General features: G+C 41.7%; 1 protein-coding gene across 1 annotated transcript in view; it reads right to left on the bottom strand.

Annotated features, from left to right (window-relative positions):
• The window catches only part of PRKDC (protein kinase, DNA-activated, catalytic subunit), a gene marked incomplete at its 5' end in the record, with an annotated part of 203,039 nt that overhangs the window by 37,355 nt on the left and 140,071 nt on the right, over positions 1-25,613 (bottom strand). The window contains 10 exons of the mRNA XM_081110966.1: positions 1,881-1,992; positions 4,192-4,300; positions 6,398-6,622; positions 7,531-7,719; positions 8,562-8,700; positions 11,537-11,742; positions 13,767-13,946; positions 17,946-18,077; positions 20,072-20,184; positions 24,392-24,607. Coding sequence (XP_080967092.1) covers positions 1,881-1,992; positions 4,192-4,300; positions 6,398-6,622; positions 7,531-7,719; positions 8,562-8,700; positions 11,537-11,742; positions 13,767-13,946; positions 17,946-18,077; positions 20,072-20,184; positions 24,392-24,607 — 1,621 coding nt within the window. The remainder of the gene's footprint in view (positions 1-1,880; positions 1,993-4,191; positions 4,301-6,397; positions 6,623-7,530; positions 7,720-8,561; positions 8,701-11,536; positions 11,743-13,766; positions 13,947-17,945; positions 18,078-20,071; positions 20,185-24,391; positions 24,608-25,613) is intronic.

Genomic DNA, 25,613 nt, shown 5'->3' with positions numbered 1-25,613 from the left:
CTGGGGGGCAGGGCAAAGGCGGCCCTGGGGCCGCCTTTGCCCTGCCCCCCAGCCATGATCGGAGAATCAGGCGCCTTTGCCGCCCTGGCCAGTGATAGCAGGAAGTAGGGGTGGAGCCAGCGATGGGAGCTGGGCATGGTCGAAGCTGGCGTCCCAGGAGCTAGGGGTCCCTTGCCTGGGCCTAAAGCGAAGCCCACGATCGCGGCGCCCCCCGCTGCCACTGCAGGTCCCCGCTGCCCGGGCCGGACGCCTAGGCCAGAGGCGTTAGGCCTGGGCAGGGGCGGAGCCTGCAACCGCGGGGAGCTGGGGGTCCCCTGCCCAGGCCTGACACCTCTGCCGGAGGCCTCAGGCCTGGTCAAGGGGCCGATCCGGTGATTGGTGATCGGAGGGTGATGAGGGTCAACTCCTCTGGCCGAGGCATCAGGCCTGGGTGGGGGGCAGAGCCAGGGATTGGGGGGATATGATGGTCCCCTTGCCCAGGCCTGAAGCCTGGGTCAGAGGCGTCAGGCTTGGGCGGGGGGGGGTGGAGCAAGCGATCAGAGGGAGATGGGGGTCCCCTGCCCAGGCATGATTCCTGGGCCAGAGGCCTCAGGCCTGGGCGGGGGCCAGAGCCAGTGATCGGGGGGAGATGGGAGTCCCCTGTCCAAGCCTGACACCCCTGGCGGAGGCAACAGACCTGGGCAAGGGGCCGATCAGGCGATCAGAGGGTGATGGGGGTCAACGCCTGAGGGCTCCCAGTATGTGAGAGGGGGCAGGCTGGGCTGAGGGACACTCCCCCACACACACACACCCAGTGCACAAATTTCGTGCACCGGGCCCCTAGTATGATTAATAACTGCCTTCTGGATTACCCAGGGTTATTACAGGTTGAGGAAAAGAAAATGATCTCGGGCCTGGGAAGGTGATATATATATACATATATATATGTATATATATGTACATATATGTATGTATATATATGTATATATACACACACATATGTATGTATGTATGTGTATATATATCATATCCTATACAATAAAAGGGTAATATGTAAATTGACCGGTTGCTATGACGCACATTGACCACCAGGGGGCAGACGCTCAACGCAGGAGCTGCCCCCTGGTGGTCAATGCGCTCCCACAGCGGGAACGCTGCTCAGCCACAAGCTGGGCTGACGGCTGGTGAGCGCAGCAGTGGTGGTGGGAGCCTCTCCTGCCTCCACAGTAGCACTAAGAAAATCCGACTAAGGAAGTTCCTCCGCCCTCTCCCTACCCCCCAACCCAGCCCCCAGCCGGGAGTGGGCCTAAGCCACAGTTGGACATCCCCCAAGGGCTCCTGGACTGCTAAAGGGTGCAGGCCAAGCTGAGAAGACCCCCCGACCCCCCCACAGTGCATGAATATCATGCACCAGGCCTCATATATATATATATATATATATATATATATATATATATATATATAAAATTATGTAATAGAGTTGGGAGGCAGGAGGCAAGAAAGTTATGAAAACAGAATAATAAAAAATCATTAAGCAGCATTCTCTTTGTTGCCATATCACTACCTAATATTTAGCTCTGAAACAGAAGCACATGGACCACTGCCCTGCTGCCCCCTGGCCTTCTCTCATTGCCAGAGATGATGCTTATAACCAACCACCTAGCACAAGATGAATTCAAAGTGAGCGGGCAGCAATTCCCCGACAGGGGACAAATGGGGACAAAGGACATATTGCCACCACGGAGAGTTTTGTTAGAACAACTTAAATGGAAAATTGAAATATGACAGATATCTACACTAGACTCAAAACCCACATTTTTCTAAACTACAGTCTTGGAGAAAAATAGTTCTGGCAATTTCAGAAAATAATCCATATTCAACTCAAAAGGCTCACATCTTACCGATTTGTGATTATGTCATCCCAGATGTTCATTGGGTCCATCTTAGCATCTGGATATCTGCTTGTCCAGGTTTTTAGAAGTCTCTTAAGGGGAGCTTGAGATGACAAATTACCTAAAAATAATATTATAGGGTGATTATATCCACAGCTCAATGACAAGACAAACTTACAATGTAGGTAGAAACTTAATACAAATTTATTGTCCCAATTAAAAAATTTTGTCTCTTCTTTCACAACAGGAACACAAAGTAACCATATTAAATCTAATATATTCTGACATTAAAACTCAACTTCTTAAGAATATAGAATAAAGTGGGGAAATAAACATACAATTTAGTGAAGTTTTACTTCATCCACAATTCCAAAAATCAAAAAAGCTCTGAAAGTTAAAAAGGTTTTCACGAGGTTGCAGCCAACTGTCTTGGCAAAATCAGATCTGAATTGGCGTAGGGCTACTTATAGGTCTTTGTTTATGCCATTCATTTGAATATTTACCACTTACGTTAGATATGCATGGTTGTATTTAATTATGGAATACTGCCCCCAGCTCTGGTGTGTGCAGAAGGTTACATAATAATAATATCTGCAACTACCTGGTTTCAAGGTGTGGCAAGATAGTCCAAGAAGCTAGGAAAATTCCTGGTCAAATGGAATGGGGAAAGTGAGACGAGAAAGTTAAACAAGGCCAAACAGTTTGGGCAGCTTGCAGCCAGCTTGTGAATCGCAAGACCTATTTTCACCAGACAAAGACACTTGAAAGTAAATGGTTTATACCTCTCCTTCCTAACCAGAGAATACATAGCTTAAATCACCCTGGCCTGGTTAAATAGAGAACAAAGACACAATTAGTGTCATTTGTGCCAGCTAAAGCCAAGACAAATAAAGTCTGGGGGACATACAACAAAACCCCAAAAGGATTTGGATGGTATTTCTTGGGGGATGTTAGGCAGGAAAGATAACTGCTAGGACAGGAAAGAGGAAAGGGGGATTAAGGAGGAATTTTATCTCACCCACTAAACAAAGAAGTTAGCCACCTTAGGACTTGCCAAACAAGATGACCAGATGTATATACAAACATTCTGAGATAAGTCACAATAATGTAGAAGGGGTCTTTGAAACCTAGTCTGCTATCCAAGATACTCGGCAGGGGAACTTTGAAACCTGTAGAGGGAAGAGCATAAAACCCCTTGAACCCCCATTAGGCAGTGTGCTCAGACTACCTGAGTTGCCCACTTGTGTTTTATGTCTAGTGTATTCTTAATAAATCTGCTTACTTTGCTTCAACACTGCTGTCACTCATCTGAAATCTTTCTTGCAAGACTGACAAGAACTCAGGAACAGACAGCCACACCTCTGATTCAGGGGGCTGCCCAGTAACAAAGGATTTTGGAAAAGGGATTCATAATAATTATCATAAAATTGAAATTTCACATTGCTAAGGTTTAAAGCTTTCATTTTCTTTCTGTTGGTGGAAAGTAGTGGTTAAGAACACAAGCTTAAATCGGACAATTCTGGGTTCAAAATCTGGATCTTTCACTTTAATAGTGTGGGAAATTTTAATCTTTAAGCCTCTATAAAATGAGGAGATAGAATAAAATTATTATAAAAACTAGATAATACAGAAAAAAAGAGATTAATAGCTCCTGGAAAATACAAAGCATTTAATGTATTATTAGTACTCTGAAAAGTTTCTTTCATATTATTTTTAATTATTTAGGACAAAAATTAAAATTTAGATTTACAAAGAAGTACTGCGGGTGGCCTCCTATCGGCACCAGGCTATAATCCCCTTGGTGGTGGCGAAGGCCACTGTCTGAGCCTGCAGTCTCCCTCTCTCAGGCCAGGGCACCTGGCAGCCAGACACAGAACCTCCTGCACCTGGGGCGCTGCAGGCTTCTGTCAGGCAGGCATTCGGCAAAGCCATTTTCCACCTCCAAACTGAGTTCAGTCCCTTCCTCCAGAAGACTTGTGCGCCCCTCAGGCCAGGGCAGGTTCTGTCATCTAGTTTCCTATGCCCGCCTCCACCTCAGCAGGTATCACATCATACTGAAATTACCCCACTATTTTGAATGCTCTTCAAGCTGGGAAATCTGTTTCCTTTGGTTTTATATCCCCAATGTCTAGAATAGTGTTTGACCATTTTATACATTAATTTCAATATCAAAATATATATTTGTAGAATAAATTTAAAATAGTTTCTAACCCATATATTAAAAAATATATACTTCCAGTAAGCAAAAAAATAAAAATAAAATCAGATAATAAAATTCTTCCATAATTATAAAAAATAATGGTAGATTAAAAAAAATTACCTTGTTTGCTTATAAAGCGGATGAATTCCTGAATTTCAATTAAAGTTTGTACAGATTGCAATTTGGTAAGTCTACTTCTGTGTAAAAGCACATCAATACTAGAATAGTTCTAGAAAAAAAGGCATTTAACATTGTTTACAAATCAATTTAAGACTTTAAACTTTAATACAGTTCTATAAAATGTAAAATACAGCAACTACCATAGAAATAGATCACACAATGTGTCTCACTGTGGTTAATCATGAGGTCATACAAGAAATTAACAGATAATATAATTTTTGAAAATAATTTAGGTTGAAAACCCCTTTTGGTTCATTGAAATCAGTAAAATCAATACAAATGACCTATCATTGCCTCTACTTGCCAACACTTTTTAAAAATCACCACCTGCCGAAACTGGTTTGGCTCGGTGGATAGAGCGTCGGCCTGCGGACTGAAAGGTCCCAGGTTCGATTCCGGTCAAGGGCATGTCCCTGGGTTGCGGGCACATCCCCAGTGGGAGATGTGCGGGAGGCAGCTGATCGATGTTTCTCTCTCATCGATGTTTCTACCTCTCTATCTCTCTCCCTTCCTCTCTGTAAAAAATCAATAAAATATATTTAAAAAAAATAAAAAATAAAAAATAAAAAAATCACAACCTGTCCTGGCCAGTGATGCTCACTGGTTAGAGTGTTGGCCCACGCACTGAAGGGTCAAGGATTCGATTCCCAGTCAAGGGCAGGTACTTGGACTGTAAGATCGATCCCCGGCCCTGGTCCGGGCATGTATGAGAGGCAGTCAATTGATGTGTCTCTCACATTAATGTTTCTCTCTCCCCCTTCCCTGCCTCCCTTCCACTCTCTCTAGAGATCAATGGAGAAAATATCCTCAGGTGAGGATTAACAACAAAAAATCACAACATCCACCCAGGCAGCATGGGTCAGTGGTTGAGCATGGACCTATGAGCCAGGAGGTCACAGTTCGATTCCCAGTCAGGTCATGCCTGGGTTGCAGGCTCAATCCCTAGTAAGGGGCGTTCAGAAGGCAACCGATTAATGATTATCTCTCATTGATGTTTCTATCACTCTCTCCCTCTTCCTTCCTCTCTGAAATCAATAAAAATATTTTTTTTTAAATCACAAAATCCTCTAATGTAAATAGCTAAGTATAGAAGCCAATTCTTACGTCAATAAACTTTGACTGTATTAATCAACTTTTAAAGTTTAAAAATAAAAGACAATTGCTCTGGCCGGTATGGCTCAGTTGGTTGGGCGTCATGCCACGCACTGAAAGGTTGCAGGCTCGATCCCCAGTAGTAGGTGTGCAGGAGGCAGCCAATTGATGTTTCACTTTCACATCAATGCTTCTCTCTCTCTCCCTCTCCCTTCCTCACTCGAAAAAATCAATTAAAAATATTTTTTAAAACTCAGGAAAAAATAAATGACTTTGCTTCTAATGATCGTTGTGTGCCAATGATAAATGTTGTAATAGACTCTATACAAGACACTGACTTTAAAAATAAGCAAACATCAGAGGAAGATTCTCTGAGAAGCAAAAAGGAAAAATGGCAGAAAATAAACAGGGAAGATGCATATTCTTCCCCTCCCAGCAACCAAACTTCTATTCACCTACTCCAAATGTAAAAGTCGACTCTCAAGTGTTTCTTTTTTTTAGCAGTGTGAGAAAAATAAAAACTTAAGGTAAAACAAAAATTAGAACTTCTATAACAGGAAAAAAAAACTTTTTAAAGGCATTAAGACCAAAAAACAGAGTAAAGAGAGCTATCAGAAGAAAATAGTAGAAAATGGGTGGTATTAAATAGTAAATAAAAATGTTTTATTATTTTTTTATTCACTAGTTTACTAACTTTAAAAATATCACAGCCCTAGCCTATTTTTCTCAGTGGTTAGAGAATCAGCCCTGGGACTGAAGAGTCCCGGGCTCAATTCCCGTCAAGGCATGTACCTTGTTGCAGGCTCCATCTCCACCTGGGCTAGGGCATGTGTGGGAGGCAACCAATCAATGTGTCTCTTTCATATCGATGTTGCTCTCTCTCTCCCCCTCCCTTCCACTCTCAAAAAATCAGTGGAGAAGCAGCAGCCCTGTAAGTTGCTTGGTGAAAAAGAAAAAAAAAATCAGTGGAAAGAATATCCTTGGGTGAGAATTAACAAAAATAAATAAATAAATCACAGAAATAGTACATTTCAGATTGGTGTATCTGTATTACCTGTATAAAAATTTGAATGCATTTTTCAATATAATACTTGGCTCTGTCAATATCATTTTGTAAGATATAAAGAAGACTCAATTCCTGACTATAATTGAGCTCTATAATGGACTTTTGGAGCTCCTTATTTACAGCCTCATCGATAAATGTCAGCAGGGACTGGTCATTCTCTCCTTGAAGCAGTAACTTCAGCTTGCTGCGGATCATGTAAGGTAGATAGGTCTCCTATGGAACATCAGAAAGACAATGTTAGGGTGCCTAATCATTTTATTACTATAATGTAATTTATTATAATTTTATAGTTCAAGATTTAGAGACAAAGTGATTATGCTCGATACTTCAAACCTGAAAACTGTAATTCTTAAGACATGCTCATGTAAACTTGCTCATTATGTAACCACAAAATACATAGGAACATGTTCTGTAGAAAGTAGGACCTGCGTACTATTAGCTGATATACAGCTGATGTCACATACAAAGTGAGGAATCTTTAAGCATAGCCAGGACAGCAGCATTGTGAGAGAGGCCAGGAGAGCAGCCTTGTTCAAGAGTTGGGGTGACCCTGTGAGGGGAGCCATCTTGCTCTGGGAATTGGGGCACGCCCATGTGTTGCCTGTGACCCAGTGCAAAGAGAACAGAAAATGTTCTTCCATGTCATCATACCAGGGATGTTATGTTAATATTTTTATTATTAGTTTTTAATATATTTTTTATTGATTTCAGAGAGGAAGGGAGAGGGAGAGAGAGATAGAAACATCAACGATGAGAGAGAATCATTGACTGGCTGCCTCCCGCACGCCCCCTACTGGGGATCAAGCCCGCAACCGGGGCATGTGCTCTTGTGCGGACCCTTTAGTCCGCAGGCCTGCGCTCTATCCACTGAGCGAACCAGCTAAGGCAATATTTATTTTTAAACACATGCCATTTATTTTAAAGGAGTTAGCTAAAAGTGGCAAGAGGTTTAACAATACTATGGAGTTTGGGGGGGGGGGAGGTAGTCAGGCTATATAACTATCCTAATGCTTCACAACTACTACTGTATTTTTGAAAAGTTTTAAGCAACTTAATTACTTAGAGAACACCTGACCATCTAAATTATTTATTTCAGCAACTTCTAAAATGATTCTACCCACCTGATAAAATGGGTCGCTCCACATTTTATTTAGATCTGGAGGGTTCTCACTGTCGACACTGACTATAGAACAATATGCCAATGATTTCCACTCAGCAAGTTGATTATAACAATCAAGGGATGCAAGTTCCCAAAAATCCTTCTCGGCTTCTGTAGGCTCACCGTCCACCCACTCCTGTTTATTGAGAGCCTGGCAAAGAAAAGTTCCTAAGATTATGCTACAATGTTCAAAGAATACAAATGAAATAATGTAGGTAGTGTAACATTCCTGTTCAGGTTTATGATAAAGGGAAAGAAAAAGGAAAATAAAGTAACACTGAATGGGAGAATAAAACAAACAAAAGGAATGTTATAGTAACAAATTAATATAAAAACCCTAACCAAGAGAAAAGTCATTTTTCTGAGAAACTTACCAATGAAGCCAATTAATAAAATGAAGACTTTAAGTGACCCATAACTAGATTTAAGTCAATACTGTGGGTTATTTACTAGTTATAAAGTTCTTATAATGAAAATTACAGTAGGACATTTACAGAAAATTGCAGAGAATTTTACAACCTGAATTGATCATTCAAGAGTCTCACAGGTCACAGAACCTGAATTTCAAATATTTGCTGGACATCTACACTTGGGATAGCCACTGGCAATTCAAAACAGAAAATATATAAAATAGAATTAAAGTCATTTTCCCAAAACCAATCTCACTTACCTATTCATACATTTTTTCTTGCCAAAGAAAAGGAATCTATTACATAGAAATGAAATATCCTAGCAGATATTAAAATAACTTACAGTTTTATAGTATTTGGTAATTTATGAAATGCTTTATCTGTTATTCAATGATGTTTTCTTAAAACGAGTAAGAGAAACAGCAATATTTTGGTTATTATAAAACCACTCTCTGAAATTTGTGTAAAAATCTAAGGCATCAAGCTGAAACATTATGAAGCTCTCAAATTTAAAACTAACAGTTTTTCCATCCAGAGACCAAAAGTGTTTAATCAACTGACATTTGCTAGAGATCAATTTTACCTCATTATACTGCTTAGCAGCTGTCGAATAGTCACTTCTGGCTTCTTCTAATAACGCCTTCTGCGTGACCGGCTTTGTTCCGATCTCACTGCTGAAAATGCCACGGAGGACATCATACTCTCCAATGGATCTGTACAGTCTATACGGCAAACCAAAGGGGGAAGCGTCCACATTAATGAATGCCCCAATATTTTAAAGTATTTATCATAATAAAATGATATTAAATCAAGATGTCACATATTATATTAACTAAAATCTTACTTTTGTTTTATAAAATCTTTAAAATTTTGAAGTTACCATTAAATTTTGAAGTTACTACTTTAATCATAGAGAAGACAGAAATTATTCTAAGGTGCATTTGAAGTAAAATATGAAAATGTAGGTTAACAATATATTAACTATGTCATTAAATAAACTTCTCCCATGTTAATGGTAACATTACAGTAACACTGCACATATCTGTGGGTGACCTATTCAGAATCCTTGTCTTGCTCTAAAATTTGGAAGGTAGTGAAGAACCCAGAAGTGAGTAAAAATTAATCCAGGTTTTACTGGTGCCATGCTTTAATTTGAGTTCTGTGGACAATCTCAATGTTATCTCAAAGTAATTTCTTACAGCCTTAATATTTGCTTGAGCATTCTTTATCTTTGCAACACATTAGCACAAATCTGCTTGATCCCACCAACCAAGCTTCCCCTTTTAAGATATTCTAAGGCAGTGGTTCTCAACCCTGGCTGCACATTAGAGTCACGTGGGAATCGTTTTAAAATCCTGATTTCTGGGCCTCATCCTCCGGAAATTCTGTTTCTTTATTACTAATGTTGTGGCCCCACCCCATAACAAAGAAACAGAATTTCCGGAGGATGAGGCCCAGAAATCAGGATTTAAAAAAGATTCCCAGGTGATTCTAATTAATGTGCAGCCAAGGTTGAGAACCACTGTTCTAAGGTAAATGTTTAGTAAGCTTGTTCCCTTCCCCCTGTAATTTTCCCCATCTTTTAAGTCTCAACACAAATGTCACTCTTCCTGAATCTGCAGTCACCTGACCAGCCAGGCGAGGATGGCTTCCTCCTTGGTTTTCCTCCAGTTTAGTCCCTTCACAGGTACGAAATCTCATGTATGTACATAAAAGAGCCCATGAGCTCTCTCTCTCAGAGCCTACTGTTACAGATTTAGATTAAAACTTTACACATATGGCATTCTTATTTCCACATCCAAAGATGGTTAAAGGTACAAAAAAAGTAAAGGTGAACTTTAAACGTTAATAGCTCATGGCCCAAGAGCCCAACAGGAGATGAAGCTACAAACATTTTTCAGGAACTCAGAAAAGAGACTACCCTACACTGGCCCCAAGATCCCTGGATGATGTCTACTACAACATGGGCAAAACCATGCCTGTGACATATCAAGAAAAGGCAAATTATAGTCTCAAAAGTGTTTGAAAGAAATGCAAAAGTATTACATAGAACAGTATGAGAAAGTGTTAAATAAAATTACAAAAAGTGTTTAAAAGCGCTTCATTTACCCAGTGTATGCATATTAGATGAGTTCTCACTCCCTAAAAATACTAAATGCACAAAGTGTTAATCATTGTTCCTATACAGGGTGAGGCAAAATTAGGTTTACAGTTTGTATGGAAAATAATACAATAATCCTATATAATAAAAGCCTAATATGCAAATCAACTGAACAGCAGAATGACCTGTTGGCAGGGGGCGGGGCTGGTGAGCTGGCAGCACCAGGCCAGCCAAGGCAGGTGCCAGTAGGCAGAGGGAGGGGACGGCGACCAGCAGTGGCGGGGCAGCGCCACCCCCCAATCAACCAGCTGGTCGCCTCCTGCAGAGGGAGGCCACTGGTGGCAGTGGTGGGGAGATGGGGGCCGGGGCCGTCTCCCAATCTGCCTGCTGGTCGCCTCCCGCTCCCCGGAGCAGGCTTAAGCCGTCAGTTGGACATCCCCTGAGGGCTCCCAGACTGTGAGAGGATGCAGGCTGGGCTGAGGGAGCCCTTCCTGAGTGCACAAATTTTCGTGCACCGGGCCTCTAGTTAATAATAATAATAATACAAGAATAAACTGTGATTCACATACTCAGAACAGTAAACCTACTTTTGCCCCACCCTGTACATCTGAAAAAAGATTAAAAAAAGCGCAGGTGCACTCTCTGAACTGACCCAGGAAGTGGCTGTATCTTGCCACTTAGAAAACTCATCACCTCCTACTTCATATTATGGTTAGTCATGTATATAAGTACATATAGCGAGTTTTTTGAGCCTGTGAGAAATGTCTAATTCATATTTTAATTCTTCTCCGCACCTGAGAATGCCTTACTCACTCAGAGTCCAAATTAAGAAAGATAAAAATGACTATAAAATAGTGAAAAGGTAAGGAATCCGCACCCTTACTTTTACTTTCTTTTACCCTAGAACTTGAAGATCTAAAAATCAGTGCTATAAAATAGTTCAAATTAAAATTCAACCTAAACCAAGAGACATCTCAGAATCACTGGCTCTCTTATGATAAAACCACAACTAATGAAAGAAACAGACATAACACAAAACAGAATAACTACACAACAAAATTCTGCCCGCCCCCCCAAATAAACAAAATAATTGGACTTAATTGTTCCTAAAAAATGTGAATCCTGCTGAAAATAATAAACCACCCTCTATTCAGTATAGCAAAGCAGCAAACACATTCAAAATACTAGGAACTGTAAGTTACAGCCACACTTATAGGAAACAAAACTTAGTGCATAAATATCCCAAGTCCAAAAAGATTGTATGGTGAAAGAAATTATCAGGTTTAATTAATCTCTTTCCCTGGGCAAGATATTCCTTGTCATCTCATGGAATGGTACTCTACCTGAAAGGTTTTTCAAAAATGTTTATAACAGTGTTACTATCAACTTTACTTGTTCATTTTCTGCCAAAATGAAATTCACTGTTCTCCCAACAGCGTCTGGATCACAGAGCTTACTTAGCAAGTTCCATCCAGCGGAGAACATCAGGGGGAAGGCGGGGCCTCCCCCGAACCCGTTTGGGAGGTGGCTCTTGAGGTGCCAAGTGGAGCAAGGCCTCCTCAAGCAGGCGGATGCCCACAGGCTGCTGAAGGCTGGCCAGGCAGCCAGCACCGACAGAAGCTGGGTCCAGGCTCAGCAAGTCCGCGTGTTGGCAACTGATTTCCTGTGAAACCACAAACATATAGAGCTGTTTAGCTTGTGGTATGTTGACCAGATCTTCACAAGTGAATAATTCATTCTAGTAGACATTAAGAAAAGTTTTTTGTTTTTTTTTAAATATATTTTATTGATTTTTCACAGAGAGGAAGGGAGAGAGATAGAAAGTTAGAAACATCGATGAGAGAGAAACATCGATCAGCTGCCTCCTGCACATCTCCCACCGGGGATGTGCCCGCAACCCAGGTACATGCCCTTGACCGGAATCGAACCTGGGACCTTTCAGTCCGCAGGCTGACGCTCTATCCACTGAGCCAAACCGGTTTCGGCAAGAAAAGTTTTGATGTAAGTAGTGATATAACTAAAACTTTCTCTGCATAATTCTATTAAATTTTCTTCAACATTCAGTTTGCTCAGAGGAGGAAGTGACCTTTTATTTTTACATTTACTTTTTAATTTAAAGCAGAAAATAACACCCACTAGAAAAATTGTCTTTATTCTATAAAGACAAATAACAATTGCAGTTGTGAGGAATATTTAGCCTGAATTGATGAGAAAAGCAGCTAAGTCCTGGCCAGGTGGCTCAGTTGATTGGAGTATCATACTGTACACCAAAAGGCTGTGGGTTTGATTCCCTGTGGGTCCATACCTAAGTTTTGAGTTCCATCCCCAGTCAGCGCCTATGGGAGGCAACCATTCGATGTTTCTCTCACATCGATGTCTTTCTCTCTATCTCAATTTCTCTAAGAATCAGTAAAAACAAACAAACATATCCTCGGGTGAGGCCTAACATTTTTTTTAAAAAGCAGCTGAAACACAGATTTCATACCTGATCACCAAAAAGTAGATACACTCAGCTCCAATATTCTTTTCAAAACCTTTCCCCCCATCTTTTTCACTCATGAATTATTATACTGACCTTTACTTTGTAACTCTCAATTTGAGAGTCCTATATACACCAAAATCATGAGAAATAAATCCCAAATCAATACAGAAAATATGAACAATTCCTCCCCATCCACACCAGCCTCTTCCCAACTCCCTCATGGCTGTGCCAGGCCTGGACCACTTGCTAAGTCTGACAGAGTTTCCACCAAGCCAACATAAGCTCTACGTTAGGGGTCTTGGAATACAGACTCTCCAAAGTAAGCAAACAAACAAAAATGTATGTCACTCTTAGAAGGAACCTAGTGGTAAAGAAAATCCAAATAAAATTCTATTTTAATTAATAACATAGCAAAGGCTCTTAGTTAAGATTTCAGATTTTGATATAACATTTTCTAATATGGAGAAGGAAGCCCAGAAGAAAATATTGTAAAATAAATATATTTTTAATTTTCAAGCAATCCCCTCATTCTATAAATATTTATTGAGTGCCTTCTATATTCCAGACACTATGGTAAACAATGTTGTTTCTGACTGTATAAATTTTGAGATTTATTCCTACTTGCCCATGAGATGTCTTTCTCATGCGATGGTTGTAATGAACAAACAATTATTATTGGGATATCATTTCTTCATAAGTAAATGTGTACTCATAATTTAGATGAGATCTGTGAGTCTGTTTTCAGGACGACTGACTATTCTGTATAATCCTGTTGACAGTATCATTTTACTTTATAAAGAACTAGAGGCCCGGTGTACGAAATTCGTGCAGGGGTTGGAGGTGGGGGAGGGTTGTCCCTCAGCCTGGCCTGCACGCTCTCACAATCCAGGACCACTGGCTTCTAACTGGGCTTTTATACCAAGTTTAATTTTGGATTTTCCTGTCACATATATTGTTTCTAAGTACAAATAAGTTACATCTACCCATCTGTAAGAGGTAACCAAACCAGAGTCCATTTCCTCTGTTAACTGTCTTGTGTTTGAACCTGGGAAACAAATCAAGTTTTGTTTTTCTAATTTATATTTTTTATTGTTGACACTATTGCAGATGCCCCCCACTCCTCCCCCAGCACAAGAAGTCTTATGGCATAGTCATGCAAAGGCAAAGTAGATAATGCATCTTATGAAGTGTGTGTAGACTTTTACCTGGATGCAGGCGACAAAAGGTGGAAAGAAAGAGTAAGTGGTGGCGAGAAAATGATTGAAGTCCTGGAGCAACTTTTGAGTAATGTTGTTTTTCTCAGACACGGTCTTGTGTTTGTCCATCTCTTTAATGATTGCAGAAAACAAGCTGCCAAAAAGTTGCTTTGCCATTATTGGGTCTCTCTGCAAAATATTCAAAAGGAAAAGAAATTGGGAACTGAAGTAAAAATTCTTTAATTTACCAACTATCACAGCTTTATTTAAAAATACAAACTGTTGCAAACATATCTACTAAAGATCTCATTTCTATTTAGAAACTTTTAACAGACATTGACAAGGGGAGAATGTGGAGTTTAACCAAAGATACCTGCTTGACATGTGCCTTCTGAAAGGCATGACAGCACAGATTTTGGACCCAGAGATATGAATTTAAAAGCTGGAACCACATATCTTAACTCCTGTGTGAGTCTGGGCCTTCAGATTCCGCATAATTAAAATGGGGATAACAGGACACATCTCATAGGGTTTTGGTAAGATTAGCCAAGATAATGTATGTCAAGTGCTCAGTGTGGAAACTGATAAAAACTTGGAGAAAATTAAATTTTCAGGTATTATCTTCACATGAACATCATTGTAAAGCTTAAAACAACTAACCAATGGGCTTAAATAAATTGCCAATTTTAACTTTCAAGGAACCATCAAACTATTAAAACCATTAGTAGCTGTTTATGTGTCTTTCGAGTTTGGGCTATTTCTCTCTAATGGCTTTAACCCTCATACTCCATGACCACAGGAACATTATCCTTTATTTGTGTCTACAACACCAATACTCAGAATAACTTCTGGCATGTTGTGTCTATATTTTTTAAATGAAGGCGTGAGTGTATGCATAAATAAAAATTTTAAATTATTTTGTTTGATAAAAACTGTGTCTGAAGAAAAAGTACAATTTGACTTATACTTTGCTTATTAATTTAAGTAATGTATTTTTCTTATAAAAAGTAATAATAGTTGCTATGTAAGATTTTAGAAAATATGGATTAGAAAAAAAGAAAATAAACATCACCCATATTATACTACATCTAGTTACTGTCAGGGTTGCTGCCATCCTGACACATACACTGTTGTTTTGATAATCTGCTTTTTTCATTGAACATGTAGAGTCAGCTTTCCATATCTACAAGGCACTGGTTCTTGTGTACAAATTCCTTTATTTTCCAAGGAGTCCCACGTGCTCATTCTATTACAGTAACTGCAACAGTAATTAAGACAATAATATCTCCAGAGCAACAGGATGCTGCTGCTGGGCATGGACAGCTGGCTGACATGCTCCTTGCTAGCTCTGTCCACACGTGAGGCTCCTAAGGCAGAACGGCAGGGCCAGGACAGCCACGGAGGCCTCTGTTACCCACCACTGCATCCAGTGCTTAGAACAGGCCCTGGCATACAGGCGGTGTCACTCCGTATATTAACATTTGTTGAATAAAGTAATGGAATTTGAAGAATTAACAAAAATATCCTATCTAATAATAGAGAAACATGGTAATTAACCATAACTTCACTACCCTTCCCAATGGCTAATCAGCGAGATATGCAAATTAACTGCCAACCAAGATGGCGGCCGGCAGCCAGGCAGCTGAAGCGAACAGGAGGCTTGCTTGCTCCAGTGACGGAGGAAGCCAATGTTCCCCGCCTGACTTGCCCTGCTCTAAGCTACACTCTAAGCAACAAAGTTGCAATTATAGAAGCTAAACAAGCTCCAGATACCTGCTTTCAGCCAGCCAGCCTCAGAGCTTAGAGCAGCAGTGATGGCAACAATGTTTCAATTATAGAAGCTAAACAAACCCAGATAAATGCTTTCAGCCAGCCATAGCCTCAGAGCTGGAGCTGGCTCTCAGCTCCAGTGACAGCTATAGAAGGTAAATAAATCCCAGAATAAAAAAAAAAGAAAAAAAGGAGAGGTTGGGAGCGTCAGTCACCTGCCAACCTGAAAATGTCCCTCAGCCCCTCACCCAGATTGGCCAGGCACCCCAGTGGGGACCCCCACCCTGAAGGGGGTGTGACCAGCTGCAAACAGCCATCATCCCCTCATCCAGGCTGGCCAGGCACCCAAGCGGGACCCCCACCCTGATCCAGGACACCCTTCAGGGCAAACCAGCCGGCCCCCACCCATGCACCAGGCCTCTATCCTATATAGTAAAAGGGTAATATGCAAACTGACCCTCACAGCAAAAAGACTGGGAATGACTGGTCACTATGACACACACTGACCACCAGGAGGCAGATGCTCAATGCAGGAGCTGCCCTCTGGTGGTCAGGGCGCTCTCACATGGGAGGAGCTCTGCTCAGCCACAAGCCAGGCTAATGGCTGCCAGTACAGTGGTGGTGGTGGGAGCCTCTCCTGCCTCCTCAGCAGCACTAAGGATGTCCTACTGCAGTTTAGGCCTGCTCCCCGCTGGCAAGTGGACATCCCCTGAGGGCTGCCGGGCTGCCAGAGGGATGTCTGATTGCTATCTTAGGCCCAATCCCCCCGGGGAGCGGGCCTAAGCCAGCAGGTGGTCATCCCCTGAGGGGTCCCAGACTGCAAGAGGGCACAGGCCGGGCTGAGAGTCCCCCCTCCCCTACAAGTGCACAAATTTTTGTGCACCAGGCCTCTAGTAAGTAAATTCCTTCCTAAAAAATAAAAAAAAAATAGTCCTGCTTTTTCAAAACAATATTTACCATCTTTATTTTTTCCAAGCACAAATGAGATGAACTTATTTGGACATGGGTGTCTCAACAGTTCCAGGCTTGCTAACCTACTACCATCATTACATATCACGTACCTCTCCAGTATGGAGAGAAGCAAATCATGCCTAGGAGAGCAGGTGTCAACATTATTTTTGAGGTAGTGCTGTGAGCACATGTGTGCAAGGCGCTAGAAAAACTGGGAACTAGTGGCAATGCAGAAAAAGCACTGGACCAGTCATCAAACAGGGAGAGCATTGTCCTTACGCCCCAACCAGGGAGGCATCCAGCTTTAACCATACCACCCATTCTTTGCTAACCTTCAAGTCTTCATCTATAAATGTATCTAGTCATTGCTGCAAGGGCACAAAATTACTGTGAGAATCTAATGAGAGAAATGTGAAAGCACTCCCTAATAACCAAGAACTACTGCGAGGGTAACCACCTGGATCTATACATGGGATAAAAATGCACAGAATTTCACACACACACGCACACACACACACCCCAATGAAGAGGAAAATGATGAAAATGAACAAAGTCTGAAGTCTAGTTGATACTACTGTAACACTGTCAATTTATAGGTCTTAATAATGTACACATTTCATAAGGAGCATTGTTGAAGGTAGCTAGATGAAGGGTACATAGGACTATGTACTAGTTTTGCAAATTCCTGTTGAACTATCATTATTTAGATTCAATAATAAGCTTAAAAGACAGTAAGGGGCTGTGCAGATATAACCTATTATTATAATTTGGAAACTTAAGTACAATAAAATATAAGGCATTATATTTCACTAACTAGTATACTATATACTCTAAGCTCTTTAATTTAATATTTATTTCAATAAAAGTCAAAAGAATCATATCAGGCTTTTGGGGGATAAATATCCTGTTTTTGTCAAAGAATTCAGATAGGAAATTTCCACTCTGACATCCTGACGACTTAGAAAAACATGTCCAGTCCCCTGCCAACAAGAGTATTAACAGAGAAGGAAGAACACGGATCCCACCGATAAACGATAATCTCCCGATTCCCCGCCTCCTGCAAAGGATTTTAGATAAGCAATTATTTAAATGGCTTAGTGCCTTGAAGTTTACAATGATTTTTTGCACATTACTGCAGTCTAACGTTGTTGGTAAGAAATTTAGGTATCACTCTCTGATGTCGTGGATGAAAACATGACACTAAGTGTCTAGACAAGGACTCCAACTGCAGGGATACCTTCCAGGTGACAAGTCAGAGTCTCACCACGTGAGAAGTTTCAGCCTCAGGAAATGGCAGAGCTGACACTTGGATCAAGGTCTTTTAATCAAGTCCATTGTTTAGGACAATTCAGCACCTCATTTATGATACAGTGTAGCCTCGAACATTTTTCTCAAACAGGGTAGACCCCTGGAACTGTTATACCAGTGATTATGCAACCACAGAAAATGCAGTGTTCAAGGACCAACCTGGGCCACAGCTTGCAAGGGGGTGATCAGGCTGCTGTATTTAATCTGGATGTCGGGAAGGTCTCCTTGACGGTAACTTCTGTACAAAATGACTTGGGCATCCTGCTTCATTTTGAACTCACTCTTGATCTCCTATAATCATCAGAACCAAAGAAGATTTGAAATTTGAATTGTGATTAAGAAAATCAGTAGTACATGAGCTATGAAACTGAGAGTACCCATCTTTAACATAAAGGTGAATCTGTGACAATTTGTATCCAAGATGGTTTAGTCACTATCTGTTACCAGTCGATGATAGATGAGAAATCCGAAAGAAAAATCACTATGGTGAAAAGATTATTTAAATATTTACTACAAGTAATCTGAATGTTTGTAAAATCAGAGAACTTGATTGAAAAACGTCTTAAAGCCATAAATCAGAGAGCTGTATTTCCTTAATTACTCTGAGAATAAACCTTGGCTATAAGGCCCAGGGTGATCACTACAGCCCCCCCTGTGATCTCCCAGGTCCTCCAGGCCCTGCTCACCCACAAAGGCCAGTCTGGGCCTTCCAATTAATCCTTAATCACCCCCAACCCCAACTCTCCCCCATGCAGGGCCGTGGGTCCCTGCTCCTCTCTTTGCCTAGAATGTCTTTCTACAGCTTTTCACTCATCGTTTGGCTGTCATCTCAGACACCACCTTTTCCAAAAGGCTTCCCTCACTACTTCTCTCCCAGACATGCTCATTCCTTGGTTAACGTCCGACATCACACGTTACACACACCTCTGTGCCCCTGGCATTGAGCAGAGCCAGATATTGAGCACAGGCCTCCAACAAACAAATGACCGCAGTGCAGGCTCTCCCACGCCTGCCGTTTTCCACGCGTCCTTAGTGAGTGGTTGGCCACCCAGATTAGACACCGAGATCAGAGGCACGCATGGCCTCACACAGCAGGCCATTCTATGTTCCTAATGACTAAAAAGACCTTTTTCTCAGGCCAAAATACCTCCCTGCGATTTACCCAACCATTCTGGTTTTCTCTCTTCCTTCTGCTGCCTAGATATTGTACTTCCTGCAGGCATGCCCAGTGAGGTTTCAGGTTTCATTAGGAGCCCGGAGCCACTTCTGTGAGTGGGCAAAGTAAAAGGCCCTCCAGCTGTGATGGGGCCAGTGAGAAGGAGCATGAGATAAACTCAGGACGATGATTTTGGACCCTAGTCCTCAAAAGAATAGTTGCAGTTACAGAGACAAGAGGAAGATGAAAAGTACATTTACTTTCCACAGAAGATACAGTGAAACCATCCAACCACTTCATACTCAGATGCGCAAGTTAATTAAGTGATTAAGGGTTTAAGCTGAGTTAGAACAAAGATGGGATTTTTTTATTCATAATCTTAAAAATTTTATCACAATTACTGATTGATAAGATTAAAGCTATGGCTAAAAAACCAATTTCATTATTTTCACATTTTGAGAAATGTTTACCTCTTAACTCATGCCTCAAATCACTACTTTCCGCAGAGAGCTCTGACCTGTCTGCCTAGCCCTGCCCACCCCTTCCTCTGGGCCCACCATTCCCTCCCCATCCATGCACCTCCAGGAGAGTAGCTGGTTGCAACGTGGCCTCACCCCGAGCCCCCTAGCTTAGATTAGTGGTCCCCAAGTGGCCACCGACCCGAGGTGGGTCAAGACTCTGGCCTTGAGGCAGAGAGTGGGGCAATCCCTTCTCAGCAGCTACAGTCACAATATGTAAAACTCAGGAGTAATTGGTGGCCATGGTTCCACCACACAGAGAAGGTCAGTCTGTTCAGAGAACAAATCAAGCTGAAGAGAGGCTGAAAGAAGGGGCAGCGATGGGGCCCTGCCAGGGCCTGTGAGCCAGGACACACCACAGGTTCAGGGGACGACCCACAGGTTTCATTCCGAGATACCACAACTCACCAGTGAGTCATGAATGCCCTTTCATTTCCAATAGTCAGAGGAGCCTTTCATTCACAAACAACTTCAAGTCCTATACTGCTGCTCCTCTGATTTTGGTTTAAAGACCAATATTAACCAATATCTGGCAGGAAGCTTGTTTTCTTAGTACACATATATAAAACAGGTATTTCAAACCAATCATATTCTTGAGAAAAGATACAAACCTTCTTTCGTTTTTGCTCAGCAATACCTTTTTTCGCATAAATCAAATGGATCTTTTCTTGGTCCTTTAAAAATCGTCTGCGTAATCTTAATATATCTACCCGACTGTCTGTACCTGAAGAATAAAAAGCCGGTTGGTTATAATTGGCCACTTCAACACTTGCTTCATCCCCAGAATCTCCTAAAATAAACGTGAGGTTGTTTTCTTACCTCCATTTTTTATTTTATTTAGTTTTTCTTTTCTTTCTTTCTCTCTCTCTCTTTTTTAAAACGATATGAACCTATGCAAAGAAGATGATGAACCAGTTTTGGAAGCTACAGAACAGAAAATTTAAGAAACTCAGTCCTAGTGCTGGAGTAGAACAATGATGGTGGGAAGGACTTGGAAGGCTCGGCCCTGGCAGCACCGGGCCCTCCAGGGAAGGGAGGAAAGTGCGGCTGACGCAGGAGGTGTGCTGTGAAAGCACAGCCCTCATGGTGTGGGTGTGGAGCCGGGGAACGGACATAGAGTCTCTGAGTGAAAAGGGCCAGCCCGCTGGAAGCAGAGGAAACAGTGACCAGTAAGACACAGGGATAGCCTGAAGGTAAGACAATGGAGATTCTGCCCCTGGATAACCAACCAGCACAAAAGAGCAGACAGAGATATGGACATGTCTCAAGGGCCCAGTCCAGACTGACCTTGCTGAGTGAAGACCACAGTCAGCACGCACGCCCTTTCGTAAGCTATTCCACATGCCTTTTTAGTGCCCTACTTGGGACACATTAAAAAAGTAAAACATCATTGAGTATTTTGAGCAAAGCTTCAAATATGAAAGACAGAAACCAAAATAAATAGGAATGAGCAGTTGCTGAAATCAGATCATTCAAGAAAAAATTTTCAAAAATTATCATTTATCACGAAGATAAGAATAGATATTGTATCCATGGATCAAGGATTTAAGGGATGTTCAGGGAACAAAAATAGCTTATGGAAATTAAAAATATGGTATAACATAAAAGCGAGGGTTAGAAGATAAAATAGAAGAAATTTCTCAGAATAGAGAGCAAAAAGGACAAAACAAGAAGAAAATTAGAAGGATAATCCATAAGATCTGACATGCAAGCAACAGGATTTCAAAAAGAGAAAACTGAAATGAGGAAATCATCAACAAAATCACCCAAGAATATTTCAGAACTAGAATAGATGAGTTAGCAGTCTGACAGGGCCCTAGAAAAATGGACTAAAATAGACCAAAGAAGACTTTTGTAAAATTTCCTAAAACTGGTTGAAAAGAGAAAGATCCTAAGAGTGTCCACAGAGAAAAGATCAAGTTCTTACAAAGGATCAACAAAGAGATGACATCAGGTTTCTCAACCACAGCCAGTGAAATGGGAAACTGACGGGTTCACACTCCGAATTCTAGAGCTAAATCACCCATTAGGTGTGAGTGCTACCAACAGCAATGTGCAGCATCAAAGTACCAACAAGAAGCAGACTGCTTCTGACCCCCTTTCTCGGGAAGCCGCTTGAGGAGATGTTAGACCAAAAGAAGGAACTGAACCCAGGAAGGAGGATCAGGAAAGGCAAACAGACCCTCGGGCTGTGGGGGTGGTCTCTAGACAACCGCTAAGCAGAAACCCCACCCAGGCAGCTCAGAGGCTCCCGGAGAGGTTTCTTTAAGAATCTGAGACATTTATATGTTGGGATACAATAAAACTATACAACTCAAAGGAGATTTGGTGATAAATACGTAGAAATCTGAGCATCGCAAATAAAATAATTATGAATACGCAGGAAAAATTATTGTATGAAAAGGAAAAGAAATTATGGAATCACTCATGGTTCAGCCACAAATACTATTTATGTAGCCAAGATAAAAGGAAACTGAATATCGATGAAACAAAGACTAAGGCATAATTATATCAGAGGATGAAGGCACAGGATTCATCGTGTGTGTGTGTGTGTGTGTGTGTGTGTGTGTGTTTGTGTGTGTGAGAGAGAGAGAGAGAGAGAGAGAGAGAGAGAGAGAGACATGGGGGTGAGGTACAAGAGGGAGACAAATTCTAACGTCCGAACATGAAGTCAAAACCATGACTAATACTGAAAAAAAGAAAGGTGGCAATATAAAAAAGACTGTTTGGAGAGATGGAAGCAAATACCAAAAACTTGACTAAAAGGATGTAAGTGGTTGCATCTCTCACTTCTTTTAACAAGCTGTGGGAAAATATTTGACTCTTTAAACTATATGCATGTATTACTCTGATACAAATAACTAAAGGAAACTAAAATTAAAAAATAAATAAAATGATTGAAAAGTGATATTTTAATTAGATTACAACTTCAAGTTTTTAAACTGCATTCCCTTTTAATGATAATAAACAGTAGCATATAAGTACTAATTCACTGTATATTATGAACCTCCAAATGTTCCTCTTTAGGCAAAAAAAAAATACATATACTGCGAAGAAGGCAAGATATGAAATATTTGAAATCGACAAAGGTACATGGGAAGATTCAAGTATATTAATTAAATTACTATTAGCATTTATTTACCTACTCAGTTCTATGACTGAGTTTTTTCAAACCCATATATAAAATGTCTATGGGAAATAGTTTAAAAATTAGGTTTCACCTCTTACCTTTATTATTTTATATACAGGGTACCCCAATTCTACCTCTATCAGCCATGACATATTTTCACTCTAAAAATGTAGAAAGGGGAAAACTGCAACAATTTGAATTGTGGACAGTAACTCCTTTCATCCCCATTCAATAAAGAAACTAGTCCAGCTGGTCACCAGCAGTCACCACACATTAACTGAACTGCAGACTGTCCCAAATGCACACCAAGTTTTAGCAATTCTACAGAAAGCTGCGCATGCCCATGGGCTGAAGATAAGAAATCGTAAAGGGTCAGAGAGACAACTTACAAGCAATGGGAAGGTGATAGTCACTTTGGAAGTTCATTTTAACTTTGGGGCTTTTCACAATCAAAGTGACAGGAAGGACAGAGAGCCATGCTCTCTTGCTGGATCTTATACTGGTTTGATGGAAAAACAGAAGAGGAAAAAGACTAAATAAAAAAGGCTGGTTGGCAGTGGTCAAGTGTGAAGGAAAAGACAGAGGAATGGGTTCACTGGCCCTCTGTCAAATTCACAGTTATGAACAAAAAAAAGGCTGGACAGATTTACCTTTCTATATAAAATTTAGAGAAGGGTCCATAGCCACAAATGTGCTATATGAAAGTGTGAAAAAGAGTAGTTGGGAGTAAGGAAAGTATGTTGTACATTTTTACGTTCCTACAATTAAATAAAAAGAAATTTAACTTTGCTAATTTTACTTCTATTTATCTAAATCCATATGTTGGCATTTTCCCAGGGTTCTGTCTTGGGACCTTTTCTCTTCATATTTTCTTCCTCTGGGTTTTCGCTCACTCCCAGCACTACAGTTCTCGTAAGGAGCTAACTTCCTAACTGACCTCTCTCAGCCCTCTCAGCGCCGGGTCTGCGAGCCCTGCCAGCATTTTCCACTCGGCTGTCTTAGCATCACCCAAGGGCTCACCCCGTCTCTCCAACCCCCCCTCTTCCTTTTTGAATCGGAGACTTAGCTTACTAATCCAGGTCAACCTGTGTCTGCCTTGACCTCCACCTCTCAGTCCTCCTCAGGCACTCCACATGCTGTTCCACACCAACCACCCCAAGAGGTCATTCGGAGACCCTGTGCCTATCTCTGCTTGGTTCACTACCTGAAGCTGTGTGGTTCATTCCGAAAGCCACACCCCACACTCGCAAGCCTGCTTTCCCGGCATTCTTTACTCACTCCCAGTGTGCTGAAGCACCTGCCTACCCGGACTGCTACAGTGCAGGCTGGAGTGGGCTCTCACGCAGCGTTCGCCGAGCTGATCTGAGTCTCTCCCGCCACCCAGCACATTCCCTACTTCTCCCTCCCTCCCCATCCTCTCCCTCCCAGTGTCTCGATCCCCAAGGCTAGTCTCAAAGGCCACCTCCTCCACCAGCCTTTCCTGGATTTAACTTGGAGACTGAGCTTACTAATCCTGCCTCAACTCTTGATCGCCTACCTATTGCCTCACCCAACCCTATTGTTCTGGAAAGTCACAAAATAAATCGATTGAGTTCAATTTATCCAACAGCTTTTCTGGAACACATTCAACTATAATTTCAACATGGTAAATGCCCAGACAACATTCACCCAACTAAATGATAATGGTATTGATTACAGGTTATAAGGATACGTGAATACAATCAGAAATGTCCTTTCTTTAAGCCTCTGCATTGATTTAGAGGGCAGGCCATTTTAAACACATTTCAATAATCTCACTTACCTTTTGCTTTGTTATCCACCGTGTCCCCTGGAAGGGCCAGCCTTTTTTTCCCAAAATCAGGTCCCACTGACTTCAAGGATGCTATCTTTAACTTCTCACTCCTCTTGTGAGCAAACAGTAAGGAGGAAGACAAGGAATCAGATGATGAAGAAACCGAATAATCCACCAGCGGGTCAATACTGCTTCCAGTCAGCCAGTTAAAGGAGCTTCTTCCATCTGCAAAAGGCAGACCAGAGCATTTCACAGCAGTTCAGAACGGCACGCCCTGCCAGCCTACCCCACCCCACTGCACCGGGCGGCTCCAACGCCACCACACACCGGGGAGACGATGGGGGGTCGTCCTGGTGGCCCGTGGGGCCTCCGCACGCTCACCTGCGACAGGGACTGGGAACAGCCTCTCCAGGGATACGGTCATGTCACAGGAGGAGACACGGCGTGGACGCTCCGGGAGGTCACGCGTGGACAACCCAGGGCAGCTCAGGCGGCTGAGCCTGTGTCCTCACTTAAGTATTGAACTTATCACCTGTTCTTTCAAGCTGCTGTGACCATTCCAGGAATGACGTTTTGTATCTACTATAAAGTACTAAGATCCTTGATTTCTAATATCAGTGTCATAAAATTTCCATTGTAATTATTCAACTTAGTCCTATTTCTAGAACCAATAGAATATGAAAAAATTTATATAAAGGAAAAATGTTGAAATGTTTCTATGAAATAGTTTAGATATTTTACTCTAAACTTGCACTTTGATGATCGTAAAAACCAGTTGAACCATTTAAGAAAAAAAAATTTAATATACTATAAACATCCTATATAATAAAAGCCTAATATGCTAAGTGTCCGGTTGTCCATTCAACCAATCAAAGCGTAATATGCTAATGATATGCTAAGGCTACTCAGCTGCTTGCCATGACGTGCACTGACCACCAGGGGGCAGACAGTCGACTGGTCAACCAGTTGCTATGATTGCACTGACCACCAGGGGGCAGGTGCTCCAACCAGTAGGTTAGCTTGCTGCTGGGGTCCGGCCAATCAGAACTGAGCAAGATGGGCAGGACACACCCTGGAGCCCTCCCGCGGCCCTTCCCCGGCTGGCCAACCTCCTACATCCCTCCCCAGCCCCGATCGTGCACTGGTGGAGTCCCTTGGCCTGGCCTGTGCCCTCTCGCAATCTGGGACCCTTCAGGGGATGTCCGAAAGCCGGTTTTGGCCCGAGGGTGGA

Source organism: Myotis nattereri (assembly GCF_964212035.1).
Source record: "Myotis nattereri genome assembly, chromosome: 17".
Lineage (NCBI taxonomy): Eukaryota > Metazoa > Chordata > Mammalia > Chiroptera > Vespertilionidae > Myotis > Myotis nattereri.
The sequence above is the reverse complement of the archived record's forward strand: the minus strand, read 5'-3'. Positions and strand labels throughout refer to the sequence as shown.